At 44.9% G+C, this 17,792-nt stretch overlaps 1 protein-coding gene across 1 annotated transcript in view; it reads left to right on the forward strand.

Moving 5' to 3' along the window:
* Positions 1 to 17,792, forward strand: part of FRMD4B (FERM domain containing 4B) — a 117,336-nt gene that overhangs the window by 14,456 nt on the left and 85,088 nt on the right. The window contains exon 2 of the mRNA XM_065407405.1: positions 17,518 to 17,583. Coding sequence (XP_065263477.1) covers positions 17,518 to 17,583 — 66 coding nt within the window. The remainder of the gene's footprint in view (positions 1 to 17,517; positions 17,584 to 17,792) is intronic.

Here is a 17,792-nt window from a genome sequence, read left to right on the forward strand (position 1 = left end):
TGCGGCCGGGTAATGGGGCTGGGAGATATCTAGGCTCTGACCCCCTAGTGAGAGGGCTTGTTGCCACTGGGCTGGCGCGTTCTAAGATGTCTTTGGTAGATGCTGGGTTTTAATTTTCATGGGTTAATTTGATCGCAAAAAGGGATATTGTTAAAAAAAAATCAAAAACTGATTTTTTTCTCCCTTTCAAATATCAGCCTTCAACATCTTGCATCCCTTGACTAATGCTGGAAGGGCTTTTGTTTCTGAATCTGTAATCAAAGCAACAAACAGTAAGGTCATTTCCTTGAGATTATATGGCAACGGAAGAAGTCAGGGATTGTGTGTCCCCATTTCCACCGGCTCGGACTGGGAGAAAAATACAAAGGCTTAGTACATGCACTCTTTGATGTGCAACTTTTGGGGTTTCTCCAGTCCTTTTAAACTACCAGAGTTTGTGGCTTGGAGGTAAGAGAATACATTTATTTCTGATGCTTACCAGCTGCAGATAACGTTGTTTATTGCTGTTGCACTGTGTCCTGACTTAAACAGAATAGAGCTCTGCAGAGTTCGAGTGACAGGCAGCAGGGGAGCGTGAGGACAACAGAAAACAAAGTGAGTTTGCTCTTGGATCCTTTCAGGGTGCAGACTTAAACATTTGTGTTAGCTCTTTTGCTAAAGATTAGTTCTCCTAACTTTATGGGCATCTTCTGAACTGTAGCATGGGGAGTGCTTGTTTGTTTACTCTCAGCATTTACATCTGCTTTCCCTGCCATTGTTCTAATCACCGCTTTGGCTTTTTTGTTTGTTTGTTTTAAACGAAAATGCTAAAGCTAAACCAGCAACTTTGCTGCTGGAGATCAGGTCCATCCTTTTTGATTTCACAGATAATGCATTTTCAGCTTTTACCGTGATAAACTGCTTTGAAATATTATTTTTAAACCATGTTACTCAACACGGAGCGAGTCCTGAGGAAAGGCAGACAGTAACTGGCACAGTAACCCCTTTCAGTTTGTAAATGTTCAAAGTCTCATCAGTAAGATCTCTGCTCCTCCATCCCCGCTACAGCTTATGAAAGGGTTGGCACCGAAGATACGGCAGGGCACATGGAACTCATTAACAGCCTTTCGGAAAGGCCCCTTTGATCAGACTCCCTTGTTCTCCTTTACGAAAGAAGCGTGGAAAGTCCAATTCTGTCAAAACCATTTAAATGGCTAACAAAGTGTGTGTCACCCGGGCAAGCTAGTGCATCAAGACGTAGCTACCCTCAGAAATTCTATTTGATGATGAGGATGCTCATTAATGGATCATGAGGCTAAATCTTTGCCTTATTCCAGAAGGGTGTTTTTTCTTCTGTACTTTTAAAGCCAATTCAGGTGGTCCCCTCTGGCATAGCCTTTTTTTCTTTCCGGTTTACCTAATGTCTGTTCAAGACTGGCGACTAGTTCTCCTGAGGGACAGCGGCCAAGAAAAAGAGGAAGGCTGCCAAGTGTGGGTGGCACTGAGGCTGGGACAGAAGGTGCAGACGGAGTAGGCAGGGTGCGAAGGGAAGCAGGATTTTGGGGGGGAGCCATAGAGGAAGAGAAGGATCCTGCAGAAGGAGTTGGCGAGGCACTGGGGGAAGCAAGGGGAAGTGGGGGGAAGGAAGTGAAAGAACGGAGAGGGTGTGAGCAGCCTGTTGTGGAGAGAACAAGGAAGGGAGTCTGGGAAAGGTGAAAAACTGCAGAGAGAGGGAAGCAGTGACTGCAAGGAAAGGGAAGATGCTACAGGGAGCCTGCTGGGAAAGCAGGAATGGGATGGGCCATGAAGAACCACTGTAGTCCCTCAAGCCCTCCCTCTGCCATGGGCTTTTGAGGCTAGGACAAAAGCAGTGAAGAATCACTGAGGGAGCAAGAGATGCCTCTGAGGAAGTGCAGGGAGCAAACATGGGAGGTGGAGTGGGGAGGCAGGCAGGCAACATATGTGAAGCCATCAGAGAAGAAAGGAAATATACCGGTATAACTCCATCTGTGGACACTCTTAGTCCAAAGTAACCATCCAGGGAGTTATAGTGGTATAGTTATTACATCTCCCTGTGTAGACAAGCCCTGAGAGGAGACTGTCACCAGTGCTGTTATCCTCTCCACAGTCCGAGCTACGTTGTGATAAACTGCAAATGACAACGGTGAGAGAAGCTAAATTTCTTTTATGTGAAGGGAAGGTATGTAAGATAGGACTGAAAGATTTTGGCCACTAACTAGGAGAAGGGAGAGGAGATGGGGGCTGGGGGGAAGGAGGAAGAGGAGAATCAGTCACAGATACCCCAAGGAGTTGACCTAATGGGATGATGACGATAATTAATACTGACTTGGACCCCTTATATAGTCCATGGGTGGCCGTACCCGAGCCCACTTATCCACTGACACTTTAAAAACTCTTGCACCCCAATCTGGGTCTATGCCGGTTATGTGATATGTATGTATCTCTTCATCCTTGCAACCGATACCTGTAATCCCTCATAACTCAAGCCTGACCCCAGATGTACAGTGCCTTCCCTCTTAACTTGTGTATATTTAATTTTAAACATTAACTTTAATAAAATTTTTAGTGCTTGTCATCAGGAAATCTCAAAGCACTTTACAAAGGAAGTCAGTATCTTTATCCCCATTTTGCAGATGGGGAAATTGAAGGACAGAGAGCTTAAGCGATCAAAGCCAGGAATAGGTCATGGGTCTCTTGACTTCCCAGTCCTGAGCCATACTGTTGGCTCTGCCTCTGATGTATCGTATCTGTGTCAGTCACAACAGCTTTGGGTGTTCAAGGGAAGGGAGAATGTTTTCCTTATAGCAATGTGCCCTAAACAGGTGTCCCTCAGCTATTGCTTAATTATCACAAGAGTTACCCATTGTCATAAGCTTTTCCACCAGTTCCCAGTAGATTTTATCATGACTCCTTGGAACAAAACATTACCATGGCCTCTTGCATGGTAACGACATCTGAAGAAGTGAGGTTCTTACCCACGAAAGCTTATGCTCCCAATACTTCTGTTAGTCTTAAAGGTGCCACAGGACCCTCTGTTGCTTTTTACAGATTCAGACTAACACGGCTACCCCTCTGATACTTGACACCATTACTGTGAGTGTCAGCATTGTGTGTGATAAGTATGCCACTAACAAGCACTGATTTATAAACTGTGTCATTGCTAAGGAAAGCAGATGTTCTGTGAAGTTTTGCATTGACTCAGTATTTATTGCAGATTTGCACTGAGTGCTTCCTATTAATTTTCCTGACTTTTAACTGTGGAGTTTTGAGGCCTATGTTTGTCCCTTTTTGCTGTTGGTTTCCCATGTAGTTAGGGCCCTACCGAATTCACGGCCGTGAAAAATGTGTCACGAACCGTGAAATCTGGTCTCCCCCGTGAAATCTGGTCTTGTGTGTACTTTTACCCTATACTATATAGATTTCACGGGGGAGACCAGCGTTTCTCAAATTGGGGGTCCTGATCCAAAAAGGGACTGCAGGGGAGGGGGGTGTTGCAAAGTTATTGTAGGAGGAGGGGTCGCAGTATTGCCACCCTTACTTCTGCGCTGCCTTCAGAGCTGGGTGGCTGGAGAGCGGCGGCTGCTGCTGGCCAAGGACTCAGCTCTGAAGGGAGCAGTGCAGAAGTAAAGGGTGGCAATACTGTGACCCCTCTACAATAACCTTGCACCCACCCCCCGCCCCAGCCTCCTTTTGGATCAGGACCCCTACAGGACCCCTACAACACTGTGAAATTTCAGATTTAAATATCTGAAATCATGCAATTTACAATTTTTAAAATCCTATGACCATGAAATTGACCAGAATGGACCATGAATTTGGTAGGGCCCTACGTATAGTGTAAAGCCCTAAGTATGGCAGAATAATCAAGTCACCGCCAATGGCATGTATGTATTTATTGTGAAATGTTTCCATTTCCAATTACAAGGCCCCCCCCCCCCCTTCAGAAATGGGTTGTTCCTCCAGGAAGAGAGCTAACCTTTCCCCCAGTCAATCAGATTTTGGAGGATTTCTCTCTCAGGAAGATAAGAATACCTCCGAATGTTAGGGGAGCCTATGTGCCGATTGGCTGGAGAGACTGGACGCTGATTGTCAGCTACGAAGGGTGGGGTCTAAGGAGCAAGCAGTGGCTTGCTGCATTCCCACAAACACACATACGCCTATGGTGCTTCAGAACCCTGCCTCAGCATCTTAGCTGCACACTTTGCTTGGTTTGCCTGTGCAGATGCCGGTTTGCATGCACAAATGTGAAGGTTTGCAGAATGCATGCAGACAGGTAACAACATTGGCACGACTGTATTGTGTACGTTAAACTATGGTCCATAGCAACAGGAAATGCAGACTCAGCTGTAGGATCACCTGACAGCACTGGCAGAAATCATCAGTCTAGTGGCCTCATATCGCGTTCACGTTTCCCCGTTTTTGGCAATATGTGTGTACCGTGTCCTTATTTTGGAATTCTGCACATTCTGTCACGTTGAGGGCTCTGGGACTTTTGTTTGCTTGATTTTCATCACAATATGCTTGTCATTAAGGATTTTTTCAATGTCTCTCAAATTCAAGCATGACATGACTTTCCACTGACTTCAATGGGCGTTGGATCAGGCCCCGTGTGAACCAGCAAACAATGAACAAAATAGCGAGTGAGTGGAAAACTAGCTTACGATCGCTGTTTTCTGCACTGTTTTCTGTGTGTGAATTAGAGACCGGAACAGTAAAAAGGAGACTTGCACATAAAATGTACTGGCACTTGGCCCTGAAAAATCATAGCTGCCCTGTAGTGAGGGAGACTGCTTGCTGGGAAGGGTTGCTACCTTGCCAGGTTTTTACTATCTCAGCTTGTGGGGCTTACATGAAAGTCAGCTGAAGCTAATCAGGAGCCAAGCTTATAAACGTCTTCAATACATGGAACTATTTTGGGAAGGTTTCAAACTATCCAGAGAGCATTTAGTCCTGCTATTCCAGCCCAGTATCTTCATACTCAGCCAAATGTAACATAGCCAAGGTTTCTATGCAAAGCATCAGCAGAGAGGCATTAGCATTGAAATAACGATATCCTCTGCTGAAAACAGCCCTCTTGTTTACATTATTTTTTTAAGATGGGCCTCAGAGAGTTGATAATCTCCTAGAAAGGCACAAATACGATAAGATGCCCTGGGAGACCAGTATCATTCAGTATCGGTTTTGTATTATTTTTTCTGCCTTTCTTCTCGTCTAAAATGTTGAGACACTGACTGTTATGAGCTGGGAACGAGACGCCACTCTTTATTTATAAAAAAGCTCCCTCCCATATACTATAATAAAGGTGTATTTAATTCCTGTGCATTGTTAGTCACTCACAGTGCAATTTCCTACGGCATTCATGCTGTAAAATCACTCTCATTAATGTCAGTAAATACACGGGGTTCTTGGAGACAGAAAATTGACATGCACTGCACAGCACGTATAAAGAAATTGCAGTGGACTCTTACAACCAAGCTGGCTTGGTGAATACAAGGTAGCAAGGAGTCTCTTTGCAGTGGTGTGTGGAGCAAGAGGAATAATCGGTTGCTTTGCTGTACTGCCAGCTGTTAATACGAAGCAGATATTGGCTTCCGTTAAGGTAAATATCAAGATGTCCCCATTGAAATAAATGGCAAAACTCCCATTGACATCACTGGGGCCAGGATTTCAGCCAAACGCTCTTTCATGGCTTCAAAAGCTGGAGCCACGTTATGGGGGAGGTCAAGTTGGGAGGAGGGACAGTGGTGTCTGGGTGGGGGCAATGACTTGGTCTTGCTCCAATGAAGTCAATGGAAGTTTTGCCCTGGACTTCAATGGGAGCAGGATCAAGCCCATGTGGTCAATGGAAGCCATGCTCCCAGGGTGCTGTGGGGAACATGTGGACAGGCGACCTAAGGCCAGGATTGGAATATCCCCAGACACTGGGGAAATTTGGATCTGGAACCTTGAGGATCAGACCCATTTCTCATAGCCGTAAGTGTTGCAGTGAGCTCTCTTGCTTTGCCGGAGATACCTGTGGTTCCCAGAGAGTCACCAACTTAAATAACTCTGTGGTGAGTGGCACAAAGAGCGAGGGACCTCTAGGAGGAGGCGGGATTGGAGATTCCTGGCTTAGTGCTCTCCCCAGAGGGGGAGGACGACAAGTTGCTGGCCGTGCTGTGGCTGGGATAAAGGTTCTGTGGTTGCTGGGGAAAGCTGACGAGTTCAGCGCCGTTCTACCCTTCAGGACATTATATGAAGCTTTAAGAAACGAGCTGAAAAAACAAGTATTTAATTTTAACCAGCAGTACTGCAGAAACACACACACACAGTGAGCACATCTCAGATAGCTAGCTAGACCCCTATCTAGTTCACCTAAGGGGCCAGTGGTGGAGGGTGTCTGTACAAATATGTGTGCGGGTGCAAATGTATGGTGCTGGTTTGTGACGTGTGCATAAAATTGGCAGCTGGAGTTTTCGGGGCCAATTTGAAAATTTAACCCCAAATGTATTTCTTAAAGCTTCATATGATGTCCTGAAGGGTAGAACGGCGCTGCTAAATTGCATCCTTTTTAACTCCAGCTCAGAAAGGAACTGTAAGATTAAAATTTCTCATCTGTTTGAGTACAGCCCTAATGAACTTGTCTTCCTCTTGGGTCAGGCGCATAGCTCCTGCTAGATGGATGGCCGTGGGATTAAAGCGCAGGACTGGGAGCCAAGAGAACTAAACTATCTTCTAGTTTTGCCACAGACTTCCTGTGTGACTTTGGCAAGTCACTCTTCCTCTGTATCTCAGTTCCCCATCTGCAAAATGGGACAACACTTACTAACTGACCAGCCTCTTTGCAGCGTGAGTGAATGTCCAGACATGATTTCTTCCTGAATCTGACTCCTTTAGCCGCTGTAGATTTTGTTGCTGCGAGCTGTGACTGTTGATTCAGAATAAATTGGACTGTTTTTACAATGCACCATAATAGCGTATTGCAGGCCATTTCCCCTGCATAATATTACATGTTTTGCAGCTTGTATTAGCTATTTGTTTAGCAAAAAAGGGCTCTGTCACACACTGCATTGTATGCATCTATATAGACTCCTTCCCCAGTGTGAAATATTCTCTAGGGCTTTTTCTTCTGCATAGTGTAGCTTAACCTTGTGCAACTAAACTAAGAGATGCTTATGGAAATAGGGCTGACTATCCAGAAAAAAAGAAAGGAGTGAGGTGAGTGAAGCACTCTGTGCAGTCGGGATCAAATCCTGCAGGCTTCTCCAGGCAAAACTCTAATGGGAATTTTGCCTCACTGCAGGATTTGCCCTTAGGCTTGGTCTACACTGGGGGGGGGAGGGTCGATGTAAGATATGCAACTTCAGGTACGGGAATAGCGTAGCTGAAGTCGACGTATCTTATTTCGACTTACCTCCCGTCCTCATGGCGCGGGATCGACGGCCGCGGCTCCCCCGTCGACTCTGCTACCGCCGCTCGCCCTGGTGGAATTCCGGAGTTCCGGGAGCGCGTTTGGGGATCGATATATCGCGTCTAGATGAGACGCGATACATCGATCCCCGATAGATTGATCGCTACCTGCCAATCCGCAGGTAGTCTGGACGTACCCTAAGAGAGGGGAGGGAGAAAGAGAGATGCAAACTGAGGAATCTTGTCTTGAGTATCAAACTTGTGCCCCGACCCACAAACATTTTACCTAGGTGAGTAACTTGACTCATATGAGTAACCCTATTTACATCAGCCACCTGAGCTGGAGAGGACCCCACAGAGTTCTTCTTACAGATGGCTGTAAAGGGACTGTTCACCTGAGTAAAATCACTTCCATGTGTAAGTGCCGGTGGCTTCTGGCTCAAATTGCAGGTTATCATTTTGGAATATTAAGGAGTTTGAGTCAGGCCTCGTCCACACTGTTTTGGGTTTGTATTATTTTGCTAACACTGGTATAGCTATGTGTGCGATAGCTTCATGTAGACATGCTGCACCAGTATAAATCACAATTATTCACTAGAGCAACACATCTATGTTAGGAATTGACACTAGGGCACCTGCATGTAGCTTTACTGGCAGCTAAAACCCCAGAGTAGTAGAGTCCCAAGGGAAAGCAGCTATGACGTGTGTGAGTATTTTGATGGTAAATAAATAGTTCCAAATGTTGTCTCAAAATTATACGCAGCGTCTTTTAAATCTTCTTTTCCTCGTCACTATTTTTTTAGTATCTTTACCTACTTATAATTGTAAAAATGGAAGGTGGCTTCATAGTACTTTAAAACATCCACACACCAAAAAAAAGCTTTAAAAATATGACTGTGATAGATCTGTCTGGCTAAATCACACCGTGGCTGTCTGTCATTTGTCACTGGAGATGAAATCTCAGTTTTGTAGAGGGAGTGTAATGAGTTTTTGTTTTATTTTTGACTCAAACCCTCTTAGGACTCACACTCTTGAGCCACCGTTCCATGAGACATGTTATTTTTTCAGCTTTTTTCACTTAAACTTTTGTGAGGCTTCCTGTTTACACAGCATCTAAATATGGTGGTTGGTTTTTTTTTTAGCGTGATGACACAATGATGTCTAAAAATATTGTGTGTAACTACTGGCTTCGAATAGGGAGGATGTTACTGCCGGGGGGGGGGGGGGGGGGAGAGAGTCAATAGCATAAATATCCTGCAGGTTCTACTCTGCCCAAACATTAAGGAGCAGGATATCATGGGGAATTGGTCTCCGTGGCTAAGAAATGGGCTTTTTGCCTTTTAGACTGTATTTTTAAAAACTCCTGAACTTGTGCAAAATATGCCTCCATAACTTGACATTGAGAATTCACCGACATATGTTTTGTCTGCAAGTGATGTTTCATGAGTGAAATCAAAGATAATTAGTGTCGCCTCAATTTTCAGTTTGTCTCCGTGTAAAAGCTAGCCTAATGTTAAATGAGTGTAAATCCAAAGTGACTTCCCTGAAGCTACTCATGATTCACTCTGGCATAACCAAGAGAAGAATTTGGCTTTAGTCCTTTAATTTTGTATCCACAGTTCTGCCCTTTATCTGTACGCTGTACAAGGCTATAGCATGTGTATGTCCCAGCTCTACTAGATGATAATCCAGTTTGCACTGACAAAATTAAATGCTGTGTTGAAACCCCTCTGAACAGCATTTAATCCCAGTCTTCCCCTTTGCTTTACCTTGGTACATGCACACATATAGAAAGGGATACCTATGTTCTTTTAGTGCACACCTTTTTCATTAAGCATCTGAGTAAATCACCTGCTTGCATAAAACCTGCTGGAATTGCTTGTCTGCAAACTAAGACTGCTGCAGAGATTCGGTAATGTCTGAACATCCTGGACAATCATTCTCCTCTCATTCCCCTCCCTCTGCTTTTGAGTTGCATAAACCTGCACTAGGTAAGAGCTGACCACTTGTGCAGAGAGAAAAAGGGGTTGCTGATTTCTTTGGAAAACGTGAGAATCCAATACCTCTGCAGTTTTCTGTTTGGTTTTGTTGTGAGCTGGGTTCCATGCTGCGCTTTGTTCCACTTGTTTCTTGATTTTATGAAGGAGGTAGGACTGGAAACAAGGGCTTGAGTCTATTTAAGTTTCTCCTTATTTTACCATTTTCCTATCAATAAATAGACAACATCCCTTCCCCTCTCACCCTATCATTAATATCAATGATTGGGTATATACAGTGACATACGCTTTTGCAAAATATAACTGATATAAATGTGCATTGGCAAAAAACCCTATTTTGATTAAGCTGAAATACGTACAAATTCATATCTATCTCCGAACTGCTTGTAATCTCGGTGTCTTGTCTTTGCCAGGGTTCATCTTGCAGTAAATTCTTTAATAAGAACTGCCAGTCATCCTGTTCATATTAGCAAGGCACAGTGGACAGAAGATGAAAATGTAACTGCAGGAAATGGGACCTGGCAGCTATTAGAGCTGTTGGGTCAAATCCTGATTCCTGCTCAGATCTTGAGTAAACCAGATTAAATAACTGATGGGCTACCGGTAAATAAATTGCATGTACGTACCTGGGGAGCCAGGACTAGCTCCTTGTTTTTCAGTTCTAAAAGCCCAGGCCTCTACCTCTTGCTCTAAAGATGATCTCCCTTAGTAATGCCCCTTTTTATTTCCTATGACACTAGAGGGCGACATCTGTAAGCTCTAGGGCAGCAGTTCTCAACCATGGGTCCAACGCTGCGAGCAGATTTCAGGGGGTCCGCCAAGCAGGGCCAACATTAGACTCACTGGGGTCCAGGGCAGAAAGCCGAAGCCCCGCTGCCCCAATTCCTGCCACCTGGGGCTGAAGCTGAAGCCTGAGCAATTTAGCTTCACTGGTCCCTGTGTGGAGTGAGGGTCTCAGGCAATTGCCCTGCTTGCTACCCCCTAATGCTGGCCCTGGCTTTTATATGCAGAAAAACAGTTGTTGTAGCACAGGTGGGCCGTGGAGTTTTTATAGCATGTTGGGGGCGGGCTTAGAAATAAAAAGGTTGAGAACCCCTGGTCTAGGGGACAAGGCCAGTCTTTTTGTTATCTGTGTGTACAGCACCTAGCACAATGGAGCCCCAAGCCCTGATTTGGGCTTCTGGGAACTACCTCAATACAAAATAATAATATCGCCCCCTACCCTCTGGGAGGTCAGTGGGAGATGGAATCCTTCTCCCGAGCTGCAGAGCCACTTCACAGCTGATGCAGCAACAGCCTCCAAAGTCCTGCCCTGTGAGAGTGAGGCTTGGGGCAATGCACGTGTATAGTCATATATCCACGTCACAGTCATGTACCTACCTCATCCTGTGTGTCAAAGAAGGTCTTGCCCAGTTCCCCAGCACTCAGGTGTCTTGAGTTGTGCTCTCAAGGCTTATACAGGAGCATGCTGGTTCTACTGTTTTGGCCTTCCATGCCCACAGATGTAGGGCAAACGTTGCCTCATAGCATCAGGATCGGTGGAGGACCTGAGGCACAGAACTCGCCTCCTTCCCCTCCTGGCAATGATTAGACTCATTCAGGTCACATCATTTTTGTTTCATGGCACGTGCGGGAAGTGAGCCTTTCCCTGGATAGAGCAGCTCGACTGCAACCTTGAAGGCGTTACCTCAGCGTGGCGCTGCTGGAGGTGACCTCTCTTGGATGCGTAAGGTGCCAGTGTTTATATTTAGTCATCATTTTGAATATTTGTTTGGGGTTGTGTTTGCTTTGTAAATAGCTATATAGATTATGCCATCGGGAAAAATGGGAGCCGCCCCTTTAAGAGCAGGGTGGGGATACTGGGTTGTGAGCGCTTGCAGCACGGACGTGTGTGTGTGTGTGTGTGTGTGTGTGTGTTGCTGAAGAGGCTGGTTTGTAGCTGTGCAGTGGGAGGTCTCTGCCTGCAAGAAGCCTCTAAAGAAAAGATTCACAAACTAAAGGACGTTCCCCTTGGAAAGCTAGGTCTTGTGCTTGAGGGTATAATAAATGCAGATGTAAAACTGACGTCCCTATAACTTGTGTCCCTAAAGATCCCATGTTACTTGTTTTACATGTGCCCTGGTCCCCCTCTGTGCTGAGTAACTACATTCTGCCTACCTAAAATTCCATCTCTTGTTTCACATGGAAAAGGCATCGGCTTCCTGTCCTAAACTGTTGCATAGCACTGGTGCACGCTATCAAATGTCGGTAGATGAACTGACTCTACATAGCTTGCAAAGGGCTTTGGGATCTTTCTGGAAGAAGGGTGCCATATAATCGTTAATTAGTCGTTATCTCTGGCCTTCCAGGCTTTGCAAGCTACGGTGTGGAGCCCCCCATGGAAACCATGAGGCTCACTGGGAATGCAAGGTCTCCCTGTACAGAACAGCCTGTATGACTGAGGACGTGATCGAGATGCCGCAACAATTGCAACTCAATACACCCTATCACTGAATGCTCTTGCGCTGTTCTGTTCTGTGCTAAATAGTCCAGATTTAACTTTCTAAAATTCTGCAAAGTGGCCACATCATTGCATTTTTGAGATAACATAAAATGCTTGAAGTTCAGAGAATCTTAACAACCACAAGACGCCTGATTCAAGGGTTAATTCCAGGAGTTGTATCAGTAGTTTAATTGTAATGAATTGGAAGAAGAGTCAAGGATGGATTTATACCTCTAACTATTTAACGATTTGTGAAAAATCTCCATGGGTAAAAGAGAGGCCTGTCTTGTTAAAGCAGGAATCTGGAAATTTGGGTCCTGTTTCTCCTATGTGGTCCCAAGTACGTTATTTATGGCTTGTTTTTTCTGAGATGCTAAGCACCGACAGATTCTATTGACTTTAAATAGAGTTGTGAGTGCTCAGCACTTCTCAGAATTAGTCACTTAATCTCTGTGCCTACATGTCTCCATCTATAAAATGGGGGAAACTCACTTACTTACCTAACTCACAGGCCTGTCGTGAGAGTTAATTGCTTAATATTTTTAAAGCGCTTTGAGATTCGCTGTTGGATGGCGCAGTAGAAGTGCAAATGATTGTGATAGCTTTTACACTTGAATCTTTGAGGCAGCTTTCCATGGCACAATGTTTTTATATTATATATATATACAGAGAGAGAGAGAGAGAGAAAATGTTTTTACTTAACAGTAGATAAATGCGATAATTACAGCCATCAGAAATGATGAACGTGATTTCATTGGGTAAAAACGAGCAATTAGGCGTTGTCATTATTTATGCTATCTCAGTGCAACAGATGGGGCTGTGACTTAAAAACACTAATGGATCAGACGCTTCACGACGGGGGGCAATTGGCAGCAGTATGTCAGCGGCAGCAAAAGTGTAAGTTGATGAAATAACTAATCTATGGTAGCATGTGTGTTCATAAATAAATCACAATGGCCTAGTGACAAATGAAGCTGTGATCAGATTGTAATGGATTTAAGGGCTCCAGACAATGCAGATAAATCACATACTGAGCTCCCTGGGAGCGGGGACTAGAACCTGGATTTTTATCTCCTAAACCAAAGGTCTATAGCAATTGAGCTAAAGGAGATCCACCAAGGCCAGCAATATCTGTAATCCACACATCCTCTTTGTGGGTCACTCGGTAATGGATCTCTCTTTCTCTCTCTCACCCACACACACCATTACAAGATATGCAACGAAAAGGAATAATAGTTATTTTTTTAATGTAGGCCTGGTCTAAACACAGTATTTGTACTATATATTGTCTTATACCAGCATAGCTTATTCCCCGTCCTGTATGTCAATGAGTGATATAAGCGCATTTATACCAGTATAACGGCACCAGCTATACTGGTATTTGTATGTCAACAAGGCCTTATATTTTTAAAAACTCTTTACACATTCCACCTTCTCCCACATCCAGGCTTTCTCAGGCTTTGTCTATAGAGGGATGTGTCATGTCACTGGTTTTGGGTAGAATCCCAGTTGGTGTAAATTGATGTAGCCCCACTGACATCAACAGAGCAATGCCGACTTCCACCAGCTGAGACTCTGGCCCTAACTCTGTTACTGTCCACAGAGAGATCAGTCATCTGTAGGAAAAGAACCACTGTGTTCACGATGTTTAGTTCATTAGGAAATCCCTATCTTAGAAAGCCACCTTCTGTCTATGTTTAGAGCTGCAGATTTATTGCCTGTGAGAAGCTCTGTGCCTTCAGGAGAATGAGTTATTCTGAGGGCATGATTAAAAAAATAAAAGCCAGGTTCCCTTTACCGGTTGTAATCTTCAGAGTACTTGAAAGCCAGGCCCTGCGCAGACTGTGAGGGACCCAGAATAGAACGGTTCTTAAATAATGGAAAAGCTTTCATGGAAATGTAATAGATTTTAAAGGACAGGTGTTAAAGGAGCATAATGTAACTTTATTTTCTTTAACTGTTCCCAGAGAGACATGGGAATAGTTTTCGATGGATAAACATGACATAAACCTGAAACTAAGGGGACCAAAACAGTCCAGATCTAATAGCTATGGAGTGAGCCAGGTCTCCTTGCATATCCCTGGATAAACCTCATGGTCCAAGCAGCTGTGCTGGTCTTGACACTCAAATAAGGCAATGCCATCATCTTCTTCAATGAGGCTGTCTCTGCTATGTCTGCCACGACAAGGAATGGGGCAGGAGCCTTGGTGTTCGAATGCATGGGTGACATGTGAACCACCCTTCAGGGAGGCTAGCCCCCAGCCCCACCCCTTCTGCCTGTGGCCCTTTCCTGGCGGAGCCCTGAACCCCCACCGCGACCACTACCCATCCCCCCCCCACCCCCCCAGCCCCAGAGCACTGGACGGGGAGCCGTGGCCCACCGGGCGGTCCGAGGCCTGGATCACCGGGCGGCCGAAGCGCTGGGCGGCCTGAGGCCCAGATCACTGGGTGACCCGAGCCCTGGATCACCGGGCAACCTGAGCACTGGGCGGCCCGAGCCCTGGATCACCGGGTGGCCGAAGCGCTGGGCGGCCCGAGGCCCAGAGCACTGGGCGGCCCCAGGCCTGGATCACCGGGCAGCCCGAGCACTGGGCGGCCCGAGGCCCGGATCACTGGGTGGCCCGAGCGCTGGGATGCCCGAGGCCCAGAGCACCAGGCGGCCCGAGCGCTGGGCGGCCCAAGCGCTGGGATGCCCGAGGCCTGGATCACTGGGTGGCCCAAGCGCTGGGATGCCCGAGGCCTGGATCACCGGGCAGCCCAAGCACTGGGATGCCCAAGCCGCGAGCACAGGCCACGGGGGAAGAGCGGGAAGCAGATGGGGGCTTGGGGCGGAGTGTAAGCAGGACCATGCCTGGCTCTTTTGGGGAGGCTCAGCCTCCCCTGGCCTGCGATACCCGCTGCCCATGTTCGAATGTATGACTAATTCATTCCCTCTCCCAGGGGCTAGGACTGAGGTTAACTTCCTTGTGATAAGGGGCAGAACTCAGGCCAGCTGGGGACTTACTAATTTAGTTCATAAATTTCCTAAATATGAGCCACATCAGCTGGGAGAAATAATGTAATCAGAAAAATGTGAATAACGATTGGGAATCATTTAAGAACACTTTGTTAGATGCCTGAAAAGCCACAATCCCATAGTTTAGGAAGAATATTGTTCTGATTAAAAAATTGACCTGGTTTAGAGGGGAAGTGTAGACCTCTTTAAAAAATTAATATTTATAACTAATGGAAGAAAGGAGATGTTGATATTAATGAATATAAATCATAAGTTAGGATTGTAGAAAATTGGTAAGGGAAGCAAAGGGACACTAGGATAAATCTATGGCCAGCAGAATTAAGGACAATAAGAGGTTTTATAAATATATTAGGAACAAAAGGAATTCTGACAATGGTACTGGTCCATTACTAGATGGAAAGGGTAAAATTATTAATAATGATGCAGAAAATGCAGAAATGTTCAATAAATATTTCTGTTCTGTATTTGGGGAAAAAATAGATACTAGTTTTATCATATGGTGCTGATAACATTCTTTCCATTCCACTGGTATCTCTGGAGGATGTTAAACAGAAGTTTCTAACATTAGCCATTTTAAATTAGCAGATCCATATAACTTGTACTGAAGAGTTTAAAAAGAACTGGCTGAGGAACTCACTCGACTGTTAATGTTTATTTTCAATAAGTCTTGGAGCACTGGGGAATTTCCAGAAGACTGGAAGAAAGCTAATGTGCCAATTTTTAAAGAGGGTAAACAGGATGACCCAGGTAATTTAGGCCTGTCAGCCTGACACAGATCCCAGGAAAGATAATGTCAAACTAAACTTGATATATATTTTTGATGAGATTACAAGCTTAGGAGATAAAGGTAATAGTATTAACGTAATATACTTAAACTTCTGTAAGGTGTTTGACTTAGTACAGCATGACATTTTGATTAAAAAATTAGAACAATATAAAATATGGCACACATTAAATGGATTAAAAACAGGCGAACTGATAGGTCTCAAAATGTAATTACAAATAGGGAATCATCATCAAGTGGGTATATTTCCAGTGGGGTCCCGCAGGCATCAGATCTTGGCCCTACACTATTTAACATTTATATCAATGACCTGAAAGAAACTAAAATGATCACTGATAAGGTTTGCAGATGGCACAAAAATTGGGGGAGTGGTAAATAATAAAGAGGACAGGTCACTGATGCAGAGCGATGTGGATTGCTTGGTACACTGGATGCAAGCAAACAACATGCATTTTAGTATGGCTACATGTAAATTCAGTAAAACCCCGTTTATCTGACCCTCCATTAACTGGCTCTCCGTGTCAACCAGACAGCCAGTGCACACAGGTCCAGAAGGGGGTGATCTCTGCGGTGACCACTAGATGGCGCCGCAGCATTGCACTTTCCCATTCTCTCCTTTATCCGGATTTTTGATTATCTGCTCTGGCCCCTATACCAATTAGATTGGATAAATGGGGTTCTGCTGTATATGCATCTAGGAACAAAGAATGTTGACTGTACTTACAGAGTGGGGGACTCTATCCTGGGAAGCAGTGACTTCTGAAAAAGTTTTGGAGTCGTGGAGGGTAATCAGCTGAACATGAGCTCCCAGTGGGACACTGTGGCCAAAAGAGCCAATGTGATCCTGGGATGTATAAACGGGAATTTTGAGTAGGAGTTAAGAGGTGATTTCACCTCTGTATTTAGCACTACTGCGACCTCTGCTGGAATACGGTGCCCTGTTCTGGTGCCCACAAGTCAAGAAAGATGTAGATAAATTGGAGGGGTTCAAAGAAGAGCCATGAGAATGATTAAAGGATTAGAAAACATGCCTTACAGTGATAGACTCAAAGAGACTCAATCTGTTTAGCTTAAAAAAAGATTGAGTGACTTGATTACAGTCCATAAATATCTACGTGGGGAATAAATATTTAATTATGGGCTCTTCAATCTAGCAGAGAAAAGTATAACACAGTCCAATAGCTGGAAGTTAAAGCTAGACACTTCCAACTGGAAATAAAGCATACATTTTTGACAGTGAGAGTAATTAACCAATGGAACAATTTACCAAGGGTCAGAGTGGATTCTCCATCACTATTTTTAAATCAAGTTTGGATCTTTTTTTCTAAACGGCCTGCTCTAGGAATTATTTTGGGGAAGTTCTCTGGCCTGTGATAACAGGAGGTCAGACTAGATGATCACAATGGTCCTTTCTCACCTTGGCATCTCTGAATAAATGTCTTGGTTTTGTACCCAGTGCTGGTTGCTCTGCCAGAGCTTTAAAGCATAAGACCATTGCTAGCGCTGTGTATAAAGGTATTCATAAGCCTGGTTTATTTTCACTACACAGGCCAAGTGCAATGCAATTACAGCTGAACTGCAGCTTTTGGGTAATTTTCATCTTTATCCTGAGAGGTGTTAAGTCCCCTTCACTACGGTTTGAAGTTGATGGGAGTTGAGAGTGCTCAGCAGCTTCTGGGAAAAAGAACCTTAGCCTTCGTATAGGGAGGAGATTCAGTTACCAAGACATCCTCCAGTGTGGCTCAGTAGCAAGGACATCAAAACCTACTGTCATACGTAATTGCCTTCTGCAGCTTTTAAATGGAGTTTCCTCCGTTCCCTGACCACTGACGTGTTCCTGTCTTTCTAGATGACAGAAGGCAGGCACTGCCAGGTGCAGCTCCTTGATGACAGGAAGTTGGAACTGCTGGTTCAGGTAAACTGAAGTTGGAACTGCTGGTTTGTGGGGAGGGATAGCTCAGTGGTTTGAGCATTGGTCTGCTAAACCCAGGGTTGTGAGTTCTATCCTTGAGTGGGCTACTTAGGTATCTGGGGCAAAATCAGTACTTGGTCCTGCTAGTGAAGGCAGGGGGCTGGACTCTATAACCTTTCAGGGTCTCTTCCAGTTCTATGAGATAGGTATAT

Source organism: Emys orbicularis, chromosome 7 (genome assembly GCF_028017835.1).
Source record: "Emys orbicularis isolate rEmyOrb1 chromosome 7, rEmyOrb1.hap1, whole genome shotgun sequence".
Taxonomy (NCBI): Eukaryota; Metazoa; Chordata; order Testudines; family Emydidae; genus Emys; species Emys orbicularis.